The sequence below is a fragment of the Mustela lutreola genome, chromosome 12 (genome assembly GCF_030435805.1).
Source record: "Mustela lutreola isolate mMusLut2 chromosome 12, mMusLut2.pri, whole genome shotgun sequence".
NCBI lineage: Eukaryota > Metazoa > Chordata > Mammalia > Carnivora > Mustelidae > Mustela > Mustela lutreola.
The window spans coordinates 5,550,259-5,567,985 of NC_081301.1; the positions used below are offsets into that span (position 1 = coordinate 5,550,259).

Below are 17,727 nucleotides of genomic sequence, written 5' to 3' on the forward strand. Positions count from 1 at the left end.
TTTAAAAAAAAAAAAAAGACCAGAGCCAAAACCAAGAGTCAGACACTCAACCAACTGCACTACCAAGGTGCCCTGAGCCTACCTCTATTTTGATAAAAATTTTAAAATACAACACAGAGTGATGGTAGCACTCTGACGGTGTTAGAACACCAAACCTGTGGAGCTCAAAAACCGGGAGTTAAATGGGTAAATGCAGGGTTTAATGTTGATGAGGCCCGTTCCCTACAAACAGTTGGATTTCTTGTTAAAATATAAAGTAGGGCAGGGCCTAGGCGGGCTCTGGGGCCGGGTGCTCGGACGGCCTTCTCTGGAAGGTTCCACGCAGAGGCCGGGCGCCCCCTGGTTCCCTCACTCACCCGTCCGTCTTTGTACCAGCTGATGGTGGGCGGGGGCGTGGCCCAGCACTCACACTCCAGGGTCAAGGTACTGTTGACCTTGGTCTTCACTTCCTTCACGCTGGCCTCCCCCAAGGCGTCGTCTTTGGAGATGGAAGGAGGGACTGAAAACCACAAACGGGTCTGAGGAGCAGGTCTAGGAGAGGGGTGCCGAGACCCAGCGCGCATCCCGCACCCAGGGCAGTCCCAGAAACGGGGGGACCAGTTCCCAAGGGCCGAGGAACAGGGGCCCTGGAGACAGACCCGCTCCTGTCGCTGTTCCCTTAAGGAAGAGAGTGCTGGTTGTCAGTGGCTTACAGGATAGGGCAGGTCCGGGGCAGGGGAATTCCTGGGGTGACCTCTAGGGGCCATTCTGGGGGTGCTGGGTCTCAAGTTGTGGGGCCTCTGGCCCCACCGCAGTGCAGGTGGCAGAAGGAAGCCAGGATGGGGGTAGATCTGAGTGTCCACCTGACCCAAGTTCTACCTCACGTGTCCCCCATCTCTTGGGGTCCTGGGCCCTAAGGTGACTGAGTCAGCCTGGGCTACTTCTGACCACCACAGGAGGGGCCTCGCGTGTCTGTGGGGCCCAGGTGCCAGGGGTCCCCAGGCTTCCACATAGCTTCCCGCCTGTCCTGCTGGTGCCCCAGAGTGTCCCTGACTCACTGAGCACTTCCACGTGGTAGTTCTTCATGGCCTCCCCAAGTTCATTGGTGACCACGCAGGTGTACTGGCCCGCATCTTCCTTCTGGGCATTCAGGATCTGCAGCCCGTGGGTGCCTGGTTGCAGGGGCAGTGGCCAAGGTCACCCCCAAGGACACATGACGTCAGGCTCACCAGCCCCTTCCTCTAACCTAGCCCAAGAACATGTCACCTGTCCCCTCGCTCCCCCCACCCCCACAGGACATCACCTGGGAGCAGCTGGATATTGTTCGAAGCCTCAAACGGGGCACCATCCTTCATCCAGCTGATGGTGGGGGAGGGGAAGGCCAGTGCCTCGCAGATCAGAGAAATGGGGTTGTTGATGGTCACGGTCACCTCCTCATCTGCACTGTCCTCGGTCACTCCCAGGATGGTGGGAACCACTGTGGGGGAGGCCGATGGTGTGATTCTTTTTTTTTTTTTTTTTTTTTTTTAGATTTTATTTATTCGATAGACAGATCACAAGCAGGCAGAGAGGCAGGCAGAGAGAGAGGGGGAAGCAGGCTCCCCGCTGAGCAGAGAACCCGATGTGGGGCTTGATCCCAGGACCCTGAGATCACGACCTGAGCCGAAGGCAGCGGCTTAACCCACTGAGCCACCCAGGCGCCCCCGATGGTGTGATTCTTAACAGAGATCCCTAACCATGGGCCCAAGGAGCCAGAGAAGTCTCAGACCCTGGTGCATAACTTCAGAGCCTGGGCTTTCCATCACTAAGCAATGCCACAGGGGAAGCTGGACGATTCCTGCCTCAGTTTCCCCAGTAGTCTCTTAACATCCAGGCGATCTACTGATTTACCAGAGCCTTGTCAGTTCTGCTCGTGTTCCAGAGGGTTCCCTGATGTGCCAATAGCCCTGTTTTCATTCATCCTAAGACTTCCTCTTTCAAGTCCCACAGGAGACTGTCCCCTTTACCACCAGCATTTTTATTTGACAGACAGAGATCACAAGTAGGCAGAGAAGCAGGCAGAGAGAGAGGAGAAAGCAGGCTCCCTGCTGAGCAGAAAGCCCGATGCGGGGCTCGAACCACCAGCATTTTTAGAAACAGATTTTATTAAGCCAGGCTGTATCCTGGCTAGACCCGTTTCTCCTGACAAGACAATTCATGATGATTGCCCTGAGGAGATGGATACCTGGGGGCCCTGTCACCTCTCTAAGCCTTAGAGCTTCCTTGGTGACACAGGGACAAGGACATCTCCCACCTCCTAGGCTTGCTGTGAAGATCCAACCAATCGGGCCTGTCCAAATGCCTAACCCAGGATTAATGTTCACCCAACAGAGCTATTATTTTGTTGTTATTGCTATTGTTGAACCCGGAGAAATGGGGGGGGGAAAAAAAACAACAGAAGAGGGCTGAGTGGGATGCTGTCTGTAAGGCACTGGTCACCTTGGTTCTCCCTCCCATGGGCACCCAGGGTGGCTAGGAGAGGCCCAGCACTTACCCAGGACACTAAGCTGGAAGTGTTTGGTCTTCTCCCCCACAGTGTTGGCCACAATGCAAGAGTAGTGACCAGAACTAGACAGGTTGGCCTGGAGGACCTGTAGGAGGGCTCCATCTGGAGAAATGTGGTGGGCATCTCCACCAGCCAGGGGCCGGCCATCTTTGAACCACGTGACCTTGGGCTGTGGGTGGCCTGCAAGGAGGGGGAAGAGGCAGGAAAGAGAATTCAGCAGGTTCTGACTAGGTTGTTGGCCCAGAGGTCAGAGCTGGCTCCAGGATAGGGTACAGGATATGGATTCTCCATCTCAGTCTAGAGGCCCATGCAGCAGGGCAAGACACAGAAGCAGCCATCAAGCCTGGTCTGGGTCCTTTCCTACGTGGTTGACTGCCTTTTCCTTATGGAGGAGTGGGCTGAGATGGCTTGGTGGACACAGGCAGAACAGAAAGGCAGATTATTCCTTTGACCCATCCATCCATCCATCCATCCATCCATCCTTCCACCCACCCACCCAGGCAGCCACCCAGCCCAGTCCAAAAGCATTAATAGGAGCCTACTCTGCCAGACACTGGGAAAAACCATGGTGACAAAGCAGTCCTTGGGTCCTCAAGGACCTCAGAGTTCAACTGGGGTACACAGATGTCCCAGGGTTATTACAGTCCAGTGTGCTTAGTGCTGGGACAAGAAAGCCCTGGGGCCTGTGGGAGCACAGTGGAGATAACCCACGGGCCCAAGGGGTCAGCCAAGGACTCCCTGTGGAAACTTCTGGAACCAGAGTTCTATAGTCAGGTGAGGAGAGGGGAGTGTTTGGGGTCAGGGGCTTAGCGGGCACAAAGATGAGCAGAAATGTGGTGCCAAGTTCATGATACAGAGAGACCCACCACGAGGACCAGTGGGGCTGAGGGCAAGCAGGGACTCCCCCCCCAGCACCCCCTCTTCTCTGAAGCTGCCTTCTCATGCTTCTCCTAGCCTACCGTGTGTGTGGCCCTTACCTGTGGCATTACACATTAGATGAGCTGTCTGCCCCTCAGGGACCTTGACTGCCTCCTCCAGGTCCTCGTTCTCAATCCTGGGAGGCACTGCAAGAAGCAGGGAGACAGAAGGTTCCTGACCAGGGCTGGCTGAATGACTGTGAAGCAGGAAGACAAGAGGCCAGAACCAAGAGCCCAAGGCGACCGCCTTCAATTCCCTGCGCCTCGGTTTCCCGTCCCACTGTGCCTGCTTCCATGGGGCAGTGAGTTCAATAAACATCTGGTGTTGGCTGAGGGAAGTACCAGTGCCTCTAGGGGAAGGCCCTGGTCAGAGGAAGGCGGTTGAGTGGTGTTGAGAATATTTGCCCCCTGCCACTTGGGGTTAGTCTTTACTGTTTCTGGAAAGTTCCATGGCAGCCTCAGAGCAGAGGTTAATGATCAGGCACAGAAGACAAAGCTTGGCCTCTCTCTCCTTCCTGTGCTGAGCTCCCTGCTACAGCACGAGCCCTAAGTCCTGGGCATGGGCCCTCCAGAAGCTCCAAGCTGGCAGAGGAGGAATTCATGGGGTCCACATGAGAATGGGGGTGTGACATACCCAGGACCTCGACGCTGAAGTTTCTCCGAACCTCCCCAGCCTCGTTGCTTGCCAGGCACGAGTAGAAACCTGTGTCTTGCTCCTGTGCCCGGGTCAGCCTGAGCATCCAGCCACCTGCGGGGGGAAGAGGAGTGGGCTCCAAGGACAGCTAGAACAACCTCGGTCCTAGCTGGAGCCCAGGCTGCCCACCAGGAACAGGAGTGCACCAGGTGTTGTCATTAGACGTGTATGTGTCTGCCTCCCGCAGTGCTCCTTTCCTCAGATGGGGAAACTGAGGCCCAGGAGGGTAAACGGGTGGAGGGAGGCCCCTGGACATTAGACGGGCATGTGGGTAAACTTGAGGACCCTGTTCTAGTAAGAAGGCTCTGTCCCCTGGCTACCCCTGGTTCTGGGGATTGACTGGGGCTAAAAGGACAGCAATAGGCTCTGCAGTCCTGGGCCAGGCCAGAGGCCCCCATTTTATTCCAGCAGACCTAGGAAAAAGCCTTCTTCTCCCAAAGACCTCTCAAAGGCAAGCCAGTTTCTCCCAGGGGATCCAATCAAGGATCATCTAAGAACATGTCATTATGGCTTTTCCTGTGCCCAGGGCAGACATCACTAATGGATTGCCAAGCTCCATTTTGCCCAGATGCAGTCTCTGAATTTATATCACAAGGCGTTTGGCAGCCCCTACCAAGTGCTCAGAAGTGGTGCACGGGGGAGAGTATATTTGCCATCCCAGCTTTGGCTGTGTGCGACAAGTGATGAGTCACTGGCGTTAAAGCTGAACTTGCCATTCCTGCAAGATTTGGACACTGCCTCTTGGTCCTCAGTTTCCCCATCTGTATACCAATAAGAACCATCACAAACCAGCTTTGTGGGCAGGACAAATATGCAGAGAAGGTGCTTGACTCAGCATTTCTAAAGTATGTTACTGTTCAGGAAGATGTTACAGATGTGCCCGAGATTTTTTTTTTCCCCCGGCAGTACTTATCAGAACCTAAACTATGCAAAGAATCACTGTCAGTCTTCAGGAGGGGAACAGGGCCAGAAGTCTTTTCCAGACTTACTTAAATCTAATTGCTTCTCCTGGAGTACCTCACCTAGCGAGTGTTTTTGGTTGCATCCTTGGGGGACCAAGAGCTCAGTGGTTATCCCAACCAGGCCTGGCAGCAAAGGGTCAGAGGTCATGGACATGTGATAAACAGAGGCAGAGACAGAGGGCCAGACCTCATAACCAGATGCTCCCCTGGCTGGCACCTTACCTGCCAAGAGGTAGGTGTCCTCCCCGGGGCTGATGGGCTCCTCTCCTCGGAACCAGCGAACCCCCGGGGGTGGGACACCTGTGGCTTCACAGAGCAGCGTCAAGGGGCTGTGCAAGGCAGCAGAGATGTTGGTCAGTGAGTCCAAGTCTCCGATGAGCTGTGGGGGCACTAGACACAGAGCAGAAACCGCATATGGGGGCTGTACGCTCCTTCCCTGCCCCCTAACAGCTCTCCCGGGCAAGGACACCCCCACCCCCAGTCAGGGATGTCCCAGGAGCAGAAGTGACAAGACCAGATTGGCTCCCACTCAAGGGAGTGACTGGTGGCCACAGGCTGGGCTTTGGCTTCAGGCAAACACCTTGGACCTCAGTTTCCCCACCCAGTCCAAGGGAATGCTAGGAGGATTCTACAAGCACTTAGCACAGTGTCTATGCTGAGCAACAAGACAGGAGTGAGAGCCAGGGGTCTGCAGACACAACCCTGAATCCACACAGCAGAGGCGAGGGACACTTCTGCACTTTCTAAAGGGTCCATTCCAAAAGGAAGCCACACTCTATCAGGCAGGGAGAAGTGGGCGAGGCCAGGGACCCCTGGGAGGTAGAGGGGGGAGGGAGCTGGCAGAGAGCATGATGATCCTTAAACCCAGCCTGAGCCACCTTATCTCTTAACACTTCTTGCCCCTACCCTGAAGCATACAGTTAGAGCTCAATCAAGGATTGGAATCAGGGGCACCTGGGTGGCTCCGTGGGTTAAAGCCTCTGCCTTCGGGCTCGGGTCATGATCCCAGGGTCCTGGGATCGAGCCCCACATCGAGCTCTCTGCTCAGCGGGAAGCCTGCTTCCTCCTCTCTCTCTCTCTCTGCCTACCTCTCTGCCTACTTGTGATCTCTGTCTGTCAAAGGAATAAATAAAATCTTAAAAAAAAAAAAAAAAAGATTGGACTCAGAAGACAGTTGCAGCTACCCTGAAAGTACCCTATCACCTCTCCAGGCTTCTGCAGAGTCTGTTCCCTCGGCCCTGCACACTGTTCCCCTCACCAGGGCACCTCGTTCATTCCTACTCAGCTTTTACATTTCAGCTAATGTAAAAGGAGGCTGCCCTGACTTCCCATGCCAGTGTCGGGGCTCTTCCTTGTGTTTCATGGGCCCGGGATCCCCCCGTGCCCCATCACATGAGTCATGCAGAACAGAGACTGCTGATTTCTCCAGGGCCAGGAAGGGAGTAGGGAACAGCAAGCAAGGAAGAGAAGGAGGGAAGAAACGAAGGCTATTTGGAGCCAGTCGTGACCCTGAGAGCAGTATTCAAGGCCTCCCCCAACAGCGGCCCCCTCCGTGGCCTGACTCCTGGGAGAACAAGCGGCTGTGCCTGTAGGCTGGGCTGGCCTTGCCCTCTCTGGTCGGCCCCACTCCCCGTCCCCCTCCAGCTCGCAGCCGGTCCTCACCCAGCACGGAGAGCGTAAACCTCCTCTCGGCCCTTCCAGCCACGTTCTCGGCCACGCAGCTGTAGCGTCCGCTGAGGGCAGCCTGAGCCCCCTCCACGCGCAGCTTCTGACCGTGGTTCTGCAGCCGCAGGCCAGGCGCGGCCGTCAGCGGCCGGCCGTCCCGTTCCCACGTCACCTTGGGCGGGGGCTTCCCGGTGGCGTGGCACTGAAGGGTGGCCTCCCCATCCTGCACCACAGAGACCTGCGTGTGGGGCTCCTGGGGGCCAGCGATCTGAGGGGGAACTGAGGAGAAAGCCCGTGAGGGTGGGCCGCCACGGCCTCTGGGCACCAAGCCCTCCCCAAGATCCAGGCCCGCCCCTACGCAGGCCTCTGCGCCACCGGCCACTTGCTGGCTGTGTGATCTTCAGGTGGCCTCACCGCTCGGGGCACCCATGTCCCATCTCTATAATGGGGTCACGGCAGTGCCCTTGACCCCTCCCCCGCACCCTGGGCATCAAGGGCCAGATGCTGTTAGGAGGACAAGATGCTAGGAGGATTCTACAAGCACTTAGCACAGTGTCTATGCTGAGCAACAAGACAGGAGTGAGAGCCAGGGGTCTGCAGACACACCCCTGAATCCCCACAGCAGAGGCGAGGGACACTTCTGCACTTTCTAAAAAGGATCCATTCCAAAAGGAAGCCACACTCTATCAGGCAGGGAGAAGTGCAGCCTGACGAACGGTGAGGGCGCTCCCTCCTCAGAAACCAGGACCTTCCTGGAGCCTAAACAGTCACTGGGACCATTTGGGGTGCAGCAGGATAGCACAGGTGGGAGGCTGAGCGGGGTGCTTTCCAGTTTTATTTTCTAGAACGATTTTTACAAGGCTGCGTACCTAATTTCATCCTTGCTGGACTAGAGAATGTAGGAGCGTCACATACATTTTACATCGCTTTGTTTCCAAGGGTTTCAAGATACATTTGGTTTCTCTGGGCCAAGGGGGGCTGCTTGGGATCCTGTCCCCTCTCTCGTGCCGCTCACGAGCGGCAGCAAGCTGGCCGGGAGGGGCCAGCCGGCGCAGAGGGCACAGGACATTGTCTTCATTGCCACAGTTCCTGCCCCGCCCCCCACCTGCTGGCCCCTTCCCCCCAGTTCAGGCTATCCCTGCCCCGCTCACCATGAACCTCTAGCAGCTGATCCTGGCTGCTATTTCCCGCCACGTTGCTGCACTCACAGGTGTACGTGCCATCCTGGGCCTGCTGGGCCTGTCCCAGGTACAGGAGCCGCCCCACAGCCGACACCTGCTCGAGGCTGTTCCCCTCCCCTGGCAGGGGCCGCCCTGGATGCAGAGAGAAAGAAGCCTCTGGTCCTTCCACCCAAAAGCTCACCCTCCCCTCCCCGGTCCTGGCCAACTCTTGCTCAGGCCTTCAGGTGTTCACTTCCACGTTCCCCTCGACCAGGAAGTCTTCCCGGAGTGACAGCTGTTCCGGCACACCCTCTGAGCTCCCACAACCCCCAGGCTTCTCCTCAGTGCAGAGCTGCCTGCAGATCAGTGTCCCGTCTGAATTCCAGCCCAGCCTAGGCCTCCAGGGGGGCCGACCCTGCCTCACCCTCCCTGGGATCCTTAGGGGCTCCTTGGGTCCAGACACGTAGTCGGGCTCAATGAAGGCGACGGAAGGCTCCATCCGTCCAGCTGCAGCGAGCTGGGGAGGGACAGCAAGCTGCTTCCCCTTAGCTTTTCTCTGTCCATGTTCTCTCCCCTGCTGGCTTGCCTTGCTGCGCCCAGGCGGATCCCTAGCCAGCTCTCTCCTCCAGCTCCAGACCCCTCCCCCTGACTGCCCACTTGACCTCTCACAGGGTGTCTAACAGAGGCTTCCAAATTAACAAGCCCCAAACTCCAGGTCTGCCCCCAGACCTGCCCCCCAGTCTCTCCCTCTCGGTGATGATGACACCCCTTCTCCTGACTCTCAGACCAAAACCTCTCGTTACCCTGACTCCTCCTTCTTGCTTCCCATCCGAGCCGGCAGGAAATCTGCCAGCACTGCCCTCAAAACACAGCCAGACTCTGGAGCCCTCTCACCCCGCCACGGCTACCCGCCTGCTCTAGGCGGTCAGGATCTCCCACCTGGAACCCTGCACCAAGCCTCTCCTGGGCCATCCTTGCTCTATGGTGTGTTCTCAGCACGGCCGGCAGGGTAGATTTGCTAGAGTCTACACAGGATTGTGTTGCTTCTCCATCCAGAGCCTTCACAGCAGCCCCATCCCTCGCCAGGTAAAAGTCAAGATCGCTACAGTGGCCTCCCGCGCAGCCCCCGTCACTCTGGTGACCATCTCTGGTTACCTGTCTCTTGCTGACTTGGCTCCAGCCCCTTCCCTCTTTGCCTGTTCTTCAAACTTGCTAGGCCTATTCCTGCCCCAGGACCTTTGCACCTGCTCATACCTCTGCCTAAAATGTTTTTCCTTATAATACTCTCATGCTCATCCCTCCCTAACCTTCTTCAGTTTTGCTTGGCGAAGCACCCCTGGCCACCCAGCCTGATATTGCAAACATCCTCTCCCTCTTCTGCTTTTATTTTCCTCCACAGATCCCACTTTCCATCAAAGTTATGCACTAACTCTCTGTTTATTATCTGACTACCCCAATCCACCACCCTATCTCCAATGCTCAGAAGGGGCCCTGGCACAAAGAGGCTCTCAGTAAATATCGGTTAAATGAATGAATCCCAAATATTTGTGGAGCTATTATCTTGTACCAGGTGCTGGCCTGGAACTCAGACAGTACCCCACGGGACTCAGACTCCTGGGACAGCAGACACTGAAGGACTGAGATGGCTACATGACAGGTTAACACAGAGGGGCCGTGTCCAGGAGGCCCTGCCCTGGCCTGGGGTGGGGGCCGGGGAGGGCTTTCTGGAATGACCCATCCAACTCCCCCTGGCTGGGAAGCAGCTGGGGCCCCTGGCAGACTCGGGGACTGAGCAGACAGGGGCTGAAGGCAGCATCTCTTCCCTAACTAGCATCCTTACCCCCCAGTGCCATAAGCCCCCCATCTCCAGCTCAGTTAATCTGGGGGTTGGGGCACCAAGCGAGGGCAAAGGGACACTGAGGGCAGGGCTGGGCGAGGGAAGCAATCCTACCGTCCTTCTTCCAGGTGATCTTGGGGAAAGGGATGCCCCGACATTCACAGGACAGCCTGGTGGGTTGCCCCTCGGTCACGGTCAGGGTGCGGGGCTCCCTTGAGGGGAACGCAGGAGGCACTGAGGAAGAACAGAAGAACAGGGAGAGATGTGGGTGAGTAGTGGGCTGGAAAGGGAGAGGGACGGACAGTGGAGAAAGCCTGTGTCCTGGAGCCACTGAGGCAGCATCCCCTCAGGGGGCCGGGGGAGGGAGCCCAGACCAGCCCCCGAGACCCTCACCCCAGACGTTCAGGTTGTAGTGCTTCTCCGAGCGGCCCGCCTGGTTCAGTGCCTCACAGGTGTAGCGGCCTGCGTCCCCCAACTCCGCTCGGCTCACCTGGCAAGAGCAAGAAGGATCCATCAGCGGGGGCAGCACAGAGATGGGGTTACCCCTAGACAGACTGTGTGACCTTGGGCAGGTCACTTTACCTGACTGCATTCACCCCTCCCCCTCCTGGAACCCGGGGCGGTGACAGCACCTCTCCCCTCTACTGCACCTGACGTTTCCAGAAGCCACGGCTTGTGGTGGCCTGATGTGGGCCGGGCCCGTGGAATGGGTTCCCCAGCCCTGCCAGCCTCACCCCCATTTCATTTCCACGCCCGGCCCTGCTAAGGACGATGGGCACACGCTGGGCCAGCCCCTCTCCTGCCTTTAACTAGCTCCCGGCCTCTTTGGAGAGTCCCACCGGAGAGAGCAGAAGGGGAGCTGGGGAATGAGGGGGGCAGGAGATCCTGCCCTCAGAGGCCAGATCCTGACGGAGGGGGTGTGAGGAAGCCAGCCTGGGCATTAGCAGGGGAGGGAGGGCACACGGTCCGGGCGGCGGAAACCAAATCGAGGTGCTCAGAGTTGGGACGGATCGCGTCTCACAAGGTAGAGGGGATGATCACATCCCCCCGCCCCAGCTGACATGGACCAGCTGTCCTAGGGGCCGGCTTTCATTTTAGAAGAATTCCAGCCACCCCAGGAGAAAGGTGGCAAGGCGCGTACAGGTGACGGACCTGAGGCCCGTGTGGTCAGGACATTGCCTAAGGTGGCACGGCCAGGAGGCAGTGGGGCTGAAATGCAACTCCAGGCTGACCCAGAGTCCCTGACTCTCACCCCCCCTTCCCTCGCTGGGCCAGGGGCCCGAGGAAGGGCTCTAATGCCCAAAGGCCCGGAGGCCTCTGAACAAGGAACGAAAACAGGTGGCAAGAGAAAGGCTCAGCTTTGTGGGGACTGTGGGAGGCCCTGCAGCGGCTTCTGACCAGGTCTGGAGAGTGTACCCTGGGCCCTGGGTCATACAGAGCTGAACTACCCTTGTCGGGGGCCCCCGCAGGCCCGCCGGCATCCCAAGAGGCCACCCACCTCCAACAGGGCCTTGTCTGCAGAGAGGTGGACGCCGGGCCGCGGCTCCAGGGGGCGGCCATCCTTCCTCCAGCTCAGCACGGGAGGGGGCACGGCTTGGCTCTGGCACTCCAGGGTCACGGACTCGTTGGCCACGACGGACACGTTCAGCTCTTCCCCGAGGATGCTTGGGGGCGCTATGGCGGGAGCGGGAGAGGAGGCTCAGGGGTGTGGGTGGAACCGGGGTCAACACCAGCGGGTGGGGAGTCCGTGTTAGGAGGGGGTCTCCGCCTTGAGCTGTTGGCCCCTTATCCTCCCCTCCAGGCCCTTCCCAGTCCTGCTCCAAGAGGAGGCCCCCAGATCTGAACAGTCTGGTGGTTCGTAGCAAGGTCAATATCCCGCGTGCGATTTTGTGTGTTAGCGACACGAGACGTCACCACCGAGGGAAAGTGGGCAAAGGGGACCCAGGATCTCTCTGTATTAATTCTTACAGCTGCATGTGAATTCACCTGTGAACTTACAATTATCTCAACATTTTTTTTTTAGAGCTACAACATCTTTATTTATTTAAGTTTTTTTGAAAAGCAGATCCCTGAGGCACCTTTTCCCCCAGTGCAAAAATAATCAGAGAGGTGTGGCAGTTAGGAAGGCCGGGTCTGGCGTCAGAGCTCCTGGGCTGGAGTCCTGTGTCTACCACTCAGGCACTGTGTGAGGCCCTGTGTGAGGCCTCTCGGGGCCTCGATTCCCTCATCTGTAAAGAAAGTACCCACCTCACAGGGGCTCTGTGAGATTAAACATAGTGAGAACTTGGGCACCCAATCCCTGTTAACTCTCACTCCAGCAAAGGGAAAGAGCTAGAGTGGACGGCTTCCTCATCCCCTCATCACCCAAGGCTCTATGTTTCCCAGAGTTCTCAAACACTCGACAAACTCTCCGCAAAATCCCGTAAGAGGGATTGTTAAAACAGCAGTGGACTGTAACTGTGTGGTTTGTGAGGGCAGCGAATCCCATGAGGCCCTCTAAAGCGGGTGCTATCTTCACGCCATTTCACAGATGAGGAAAGGGAGGCTCTGGGGCGCCTGGGCGGCTCACTCGGTTAGGCATCCGATTCTTGATTTCAGCTCAGGTCATGATCTCAGGGTTGTGGGACCGAGCCCTGCATCAGGCTCTGCACTCAACAGGGGGTCTGCTTGTCCCTCTCCTTCTGCTCCTCCCCCTGCTTGCTCTCTATCTCTTAAATAAATAAATAAAATCTTAAAATAAAAAAAGAAAGAAAGAAAGGGAGGCTCCGAGAAGCAGAGTGAGTGGCCCACGCTCACAGAGCTAGGAAGCGACAGAGGCAGGATTTGAACCCCACGTCCAAGACCCTCATGAGCTCCAAACACGCACCCGACTGCCTTTCCAGAATGGAATTACCCCCTTTGACCTAGGACAGTGAGGACATCTGATTCCTGATGAGGCTCAGTGCTCTTCCTGCCACGTCTCCCTCTGCCTGCTCCCTGAACACACGGACGGAGCTCCTGGCTGTGCAGCCGCCTGCCCGCCCGCCCACGATGGGGGAGCTCCCCTCCACCTGACCCCCAGTGAGGGCAGCCACAACCTCAGGCTGGTGCCTCCTACATCCAACAGCCCCTCGCTTTCCGGATGAGGTGGGGGTGCCCCCAGCCCCAGCTTCTTGAGCCACTGGCCTGGACTAGACAGCACCCGAGCCTGAGACTTACTGTGGACAAAGAGCACGACGTCCCTGCGGTCCTCGCCCACCGCACTCACGGCCACGCAGGAGTAGCTGCCAGAGTCCGAGGCCCGGGCACTGGCCAGGGTGAGGACCCGGCCCCCGGGGAAGACCTGCGACCCCAGAAGGAAGCCAACGTGAGCTTGGGAACCTCTGGGAGCAGCACCCACACCAGCCCTAGTGGGGTCCAGACCCCAGAGCTGCCCCAGGTGCCAGGGAACCTGGAACTGTGCCCAGACCTTGAGTCCGCTGCTGGCCGGTAGGCAAATGACATCAGTACCCCAGAAGAGTCCTCTAGCACAGGGCTACAGCTAGTGAGCCCCTGAAACGGGGCTGAACCCCAAGGATAAAATATACACACAATAGACTTCAAGAGCCAGGACACAAAGAAAGATGTAAAATATCTTAATAATTTCTATATTCGTCATATGATGAAGAGATTTTTGGATAGTTTGGGTTAACTAAAATATGTCATTGAAGTTGGTTTCATTTCTTTTTACTTATTTGAATGTGGCTACTGCAAAATTTAAAATTACATATATGGACGGCTCGGGGCGCCTGGGTAGCTCAGTGGTTCCGGCTCTTGGTTCTCTTGGTTCCGGCTCAGGTCATGATCTTGGGGTCATGGGATCGAGCCCCGCATCGGGCTCCGTGCTCAGCCAAGGAGTCTGCTTGAGACTTTCTCTCCCTCTGCCCCTCCTCCCCATGCATGCTGTCTCTCAAATAAACAAATCAATCTTTTTACAAGTTACATATAGAGCTCGCGTTGGGGGCGTGCGTTGTTTCTGAAGACCGCGAGGCTCTCGGCGCGCCTCCCTTCGGCAGCTCTGCTTCCTCCCTCGGGGGAACCATCCTTGGCGGCTCCTGCTTCTCCCTCACCTTGGAGCTCCCCGGGCCCGACTCTGCTCCTAGCGACCCAGTGAGGCACCCGGTAGGAGAGCGAGGGCTGCCCAGCCTGCTGACCTGGAGGCCTGAGGCCCCTGCAGTGGACACGGGGTTTCCATCCTTCAGCCACATCAGCGTGGGGCTGGGGGTTCCGGTGGCATCACAGGTCAGCCGGACCGGGGCGTTGAGCAGGACGGGGCCCGGCAGGCTGGGCGGCAACGTGATCCGTGGAGGCACTGCGGGGTGGGGGTGACACAAGGCACAGGGTGAGCCCCTGGCTGGGGCACCCCACGGGACACACAGCCTCAAAGAACAGTGCAGGGACTGCCACTCCCAACATGGGTACATCACTCTATAGCTCTCAGGGTGCTCATCTCTTCCCTATAATACCACCATGAGGCTTCTACAGATGGGAAATGACCTTCTGCCCAAGGCTAACCAGCTAGAAAGGGACAGAAGCAGCACTTGAACTTGGGTCTTCTGGTCAGCACGAGGTGGTTATTACGGGGATGGCATGGGGTAACCAGGCTGAGGATCCCTGGGCAGAACTGATGGACGGATGATTGATGGGTAGATAGAGAGACAAGGGATAAATGGATGGATGGAAGGACGGACAGATGATGGGTGGATGGATGGAAGGTTGAATGGATGGACGGACAGACTGACAGACAAATGGACGGAAGGACAGCTTTCAGGACAAGGACCCCTGCAGTCCCAGGGCAGCTCACCGTTGACCCGTAGCCCATACCGCAGCTCTGTGCTTCCTGCCACGTTGGTTGCCACACAGCGGTAGCTCCCAGCATCAGAAACTCGTGCCCGCTCAATGTGGAGAGCTCTGCCATCCGCCGACACCATCACTCCCTTCCGGGCAGAGACGGGCTGGCGGCCCTTGAACCAGGAGGTATCTGGGGGAGAGAAGAGAGACACAAGCGCTGCGACCAGCCCTTTAGACTGTGCCCGGATAACGAGCACCCACAGAAGGCTGCCCGGGCGGGCCACAAGGCAAGCCGGAGTTCTCCAGGGAGGAGGGCAGAGCTGTCTGGGACAGGACACGGGCAAGGGGGAAGTTCCACGGGATGGAGCCTGGGGCAGCCAGGAGCCAGGAGAGTCATAAGCCAGCCCGACGCCCTCACTCCTCTCCCTGCTAGGAAACCACGAGGGAGACCTTGAGAGGGAAACATGGTGCACCCCAAATCAGCGCCCTTGTAGGCCTGGGCCGATGGAGCCGCAGCTTCCTTACGTCCTGCCGGCGCCCACCCTGTCTCACACCCAGCCCCGAGCTCCTGGTCTTTCCCCAGCTGCCGTTCTAGAGAAGAGCCCCAGACAACAGCTCAGACAGCTGGCCCAGGGCAGTCCTGTGCAGTTGCAAACTCTGAACAGAAGCCCCCGCACATTTGCTTCAGACACCAGTGCATGTGCTCTGGGCCCTGGCGGTGACCAGCGTATTGACATGGAAGAGAGCAAAATTGGGGAAATAGGGGGAAAGCCTCCTGAATGCTTGCGGTTCTGTCCACAGCCCAAGTGGAGCCTGGGGCACCAGCCAGCCTCATTGGATGGGGAGCTGGGCCCAGCTTGGGGATGGCTTTCAGCCCAGAGGAGGGGTCTTACCAGGAGGGGGCACGCCCGAAGCCAGACACTCCAAGGTTACTGAGGCATTTTCCAGCACTGCCTTGTTCAGCGGGCCCGGCTCAATGTTGGGGGGCACTAGGGGAGACAAGGAGAGCCCCATCTTTGGTGGATGTGGCCTCGGGGGAACTCCTCCCAGCCACCCCTGGTGTCCCTCCCTGGCCTTCCCAAAGGGTCTGGGCAATAAAAGCCCCAGATGGCTCATGTCCCCTGAGGGAGGAACCCTGCTCCTAAACCCGCACAAGAACAAAGACAGTGGGCTACAATCTTTATGGCAGGGACCCAATGGGGACAGCCCCAGCGCCCAGCGCCGTGGGGACCGCCAACAGCCGGCTTGATGGAAATGGACACTTCCAGGGATTTGCCCACTCAGGAGGACATCAACGAACCCAAGAATGAATAACACAAGCAAAGGTTAAGTCTGAAGGCAGACAAGGACATGCTGTTTTTAAAAATCCCTTTCCCCGCCCCCGACCCCCCAGGGCAGCCCCAGGGGCCCTCGCAGGATCACCCACCACCCAGCACCCTTGTCCTCACCCAACACCTTGAGAGCCACGTCCCTTTTGCTCTCGCCGGCCAGGCTAGTGGCGGCACAAGTGTAGAAGCCTTCATCGTTCAGGTCCACCTTCTCGATCTGCCGGCGGGGGAGGGATGAGAGAGTGTGGCGTGGGGACACGGAGCCCCACACTGGACGGTGGTCAGACGGATGCTGGGACATGGGGCGCAGCCGGGTGGCTGCAGACCCCAGGAGTGGGAGAAAGGAGTCGGGGGGACAGTTCGGCTCTGGGGGTGGAGTTCTAGACGCTGCATTCGGATTCCGGGGGTGCTTCCCGTCTCCCCCAGATCCCTCGGGTACTGAAGCCATCTAGGACCCCCTCCCCTCCTCAGGCCCACCACCCAGCGCTCATCCTGCCCCCAGGCTACCAGGGCCCCCCTCAGGGTCACCAGGACCTCTAAAAAGTGACCCCTCCGCCTGTGTTCTTGCCCCACCAGCCCTGGGGTCCTTGAACGTACCTGCAGTTTCCCCCCCGAGGCTGCCAGGGCCACCCCATCCTTCCACCAGCGGAGACTTGGGGTGGGCACCCCAGTCCCCACACACTGGAGGGTCACAGGCTGCAGGAAAGGGACTGTGATATTGTCGCCCCCAACGATGGTTGCCAGTGGGAGCTCTGGGCAGGGGGAGAGGCAGGGAGAGCCCAGGTCAGGATCAGGACGGGTGCAGTGAGCACCCAGACTTCCCCTCACTGCCCGGGGGTAGCGAACATCCTCACAGGGCCAGCCTCTGGCCTCTGTCCACTCAATTCAACAGACGCCTGGCTTGGGGGAGAGCACCAGACCAGGAGTCAGCAGAGCAGGTCTTCCCCTTTAAAATTCTCCTGCCCATCCACCCACTCATCCATGTGTGCCTCGAGCCTCTATTCTGCACCAGGGACTATAGTGCCGCCTTCCCAGAGCTCCCAGAGCTGGGCAGGGGACATGGACAACACAATAGGCCATTTTATAACACAGCAGGTGGCACGTTAGGCAGGGCAGATCAGAAGCACACTGGGATCTGGGAGAGCTTCCTGGAGGAAGGGGTGTTTGAAGATAGACCTAAAAGAGAGCGGGGAAGCTAGGCCAGCAAAGAGGAAGAAGGAGACTACTCCAGGCGGAGGACAGACTTATCTGCAGGCTTGGAGGTGAGAAAGCTGATGTATTTAAAGAATTGACTGAAGTTCAACGGGGTCCGCGGGAAGAGAGCGAGCGGAGAGGGCGGGCTGGGGAGGGGAGTGAGGGCCTGTGGACAGGACACGTGACACACAGGGAAGCGGCCGAGGCCCACCTCTTACACGTGTGTCTCTTTGGGGAGCCGGAAAGCCATGCCTAGAAACGCCGTCTAGAGAAGCCAAGCCCGGGCCCCTCCCTCACCCGCCAGGCCGCCAAGGGCACGGATGTTTGCGGCCGTCAGGCCCTGCCCGCCCCCAGCATCTCAGGCGGCCCCCGCCCCCTCACCGTGCACCGACAGCTCCACTTCAGCCCCAGCGGTGCCGGCCTCGTTGGTGGCCTGGCAGGCGAAGAGGCCGGCGTGGCCCAGTTCCACGTGGCTGATACGCAGCATGGCCCCCTGTGAGGTTACCTGCACCCCAGGCAGCTCCTCGGCTGGGCGGCCGTTCTGCAGCCACCTGGGGGGGGTGGGGAGGGGAACGTGTCGCTCGGCCTGGGGCCAGGGAGGGCAGGGCGGGCAGGATCTCCCCGGCTCTGTGGCCTC

The 17,727-nt window shown here is 58.3% G+C and overlaps 1 protein-coding gene across 1 annotated transcript in view; it reads right to left on the minus strand.

Moving 5' to 3' along the window:
* HMCN2 (hemicentin 2) overlaps positions 1-17,727 on the minus strand; it is a 144,235-nt gene that overhangs the window by 47,981 nt on the left and 78,527 nt on the right. Inside the window, exons 34-52 of the mRNA XM_059141359.1 lie at positions 17,472-17,641; positions 16,494-16,648; positions 16,017-16,113; positions 15,462-15,557; positions 14,582-14,758; positions 13,932-14,089; positions 12,958-13,081; positions 11,258-11,433; positions 10,153-10,249; positions 9,874-9,993; positions 7,914-8,075; positions 6,760-7,041; positions 5,320-5,487; positions 4,076-4,189; positions 3,502-3,588; positions 2,513-2,704; positions 1,283-1,456; positions 1,038-1,151; positions 357-499 (exon numbers count right to left, since the gene is read on the minus strand). Coding sequence (XP_058997342.1) covers positions 357-499; positions 1,038-1,151; positions 1,283-1,456; positions 2,513-2,704; positions 3,502-3,588; positions 4,076-4,189; positions 5,320-5,487; positions 6,760-7,041; positions 7,914-8,075; positions 9,874-9,993; positions 10,153-10,249; positions 11,258-11,433; positions 12,958-13,081; positions 13,932-14,089; positions 14,582-14,758; positions 15,462-15,557; positions 16,017-16,113; positions 16,494-16,648; positions 17,472-17,641 — 2,806 coding nt within the window. The remainder of the gene's footprint in view (positions 1-356; positions 500-1,037; positions 1,152-1,282; positions 1,457-2,512; positions 2,705-3,501; positions 3,589-4,075; positions 4,190-5,319; positions 5,488-6,759; positions 7,042-7,913; positions 8,076-9,873; positions 9,994-10,152; positions 10,250-11,257; positions 11,434-12,957; positions 13,082-13,931; positions 14,090-14,581; positions 14,759-15,461; positions 15,558-16,016; positions 16,114-16,493; positions 16,649-17,471; positions 17,642-17,727) is intronic.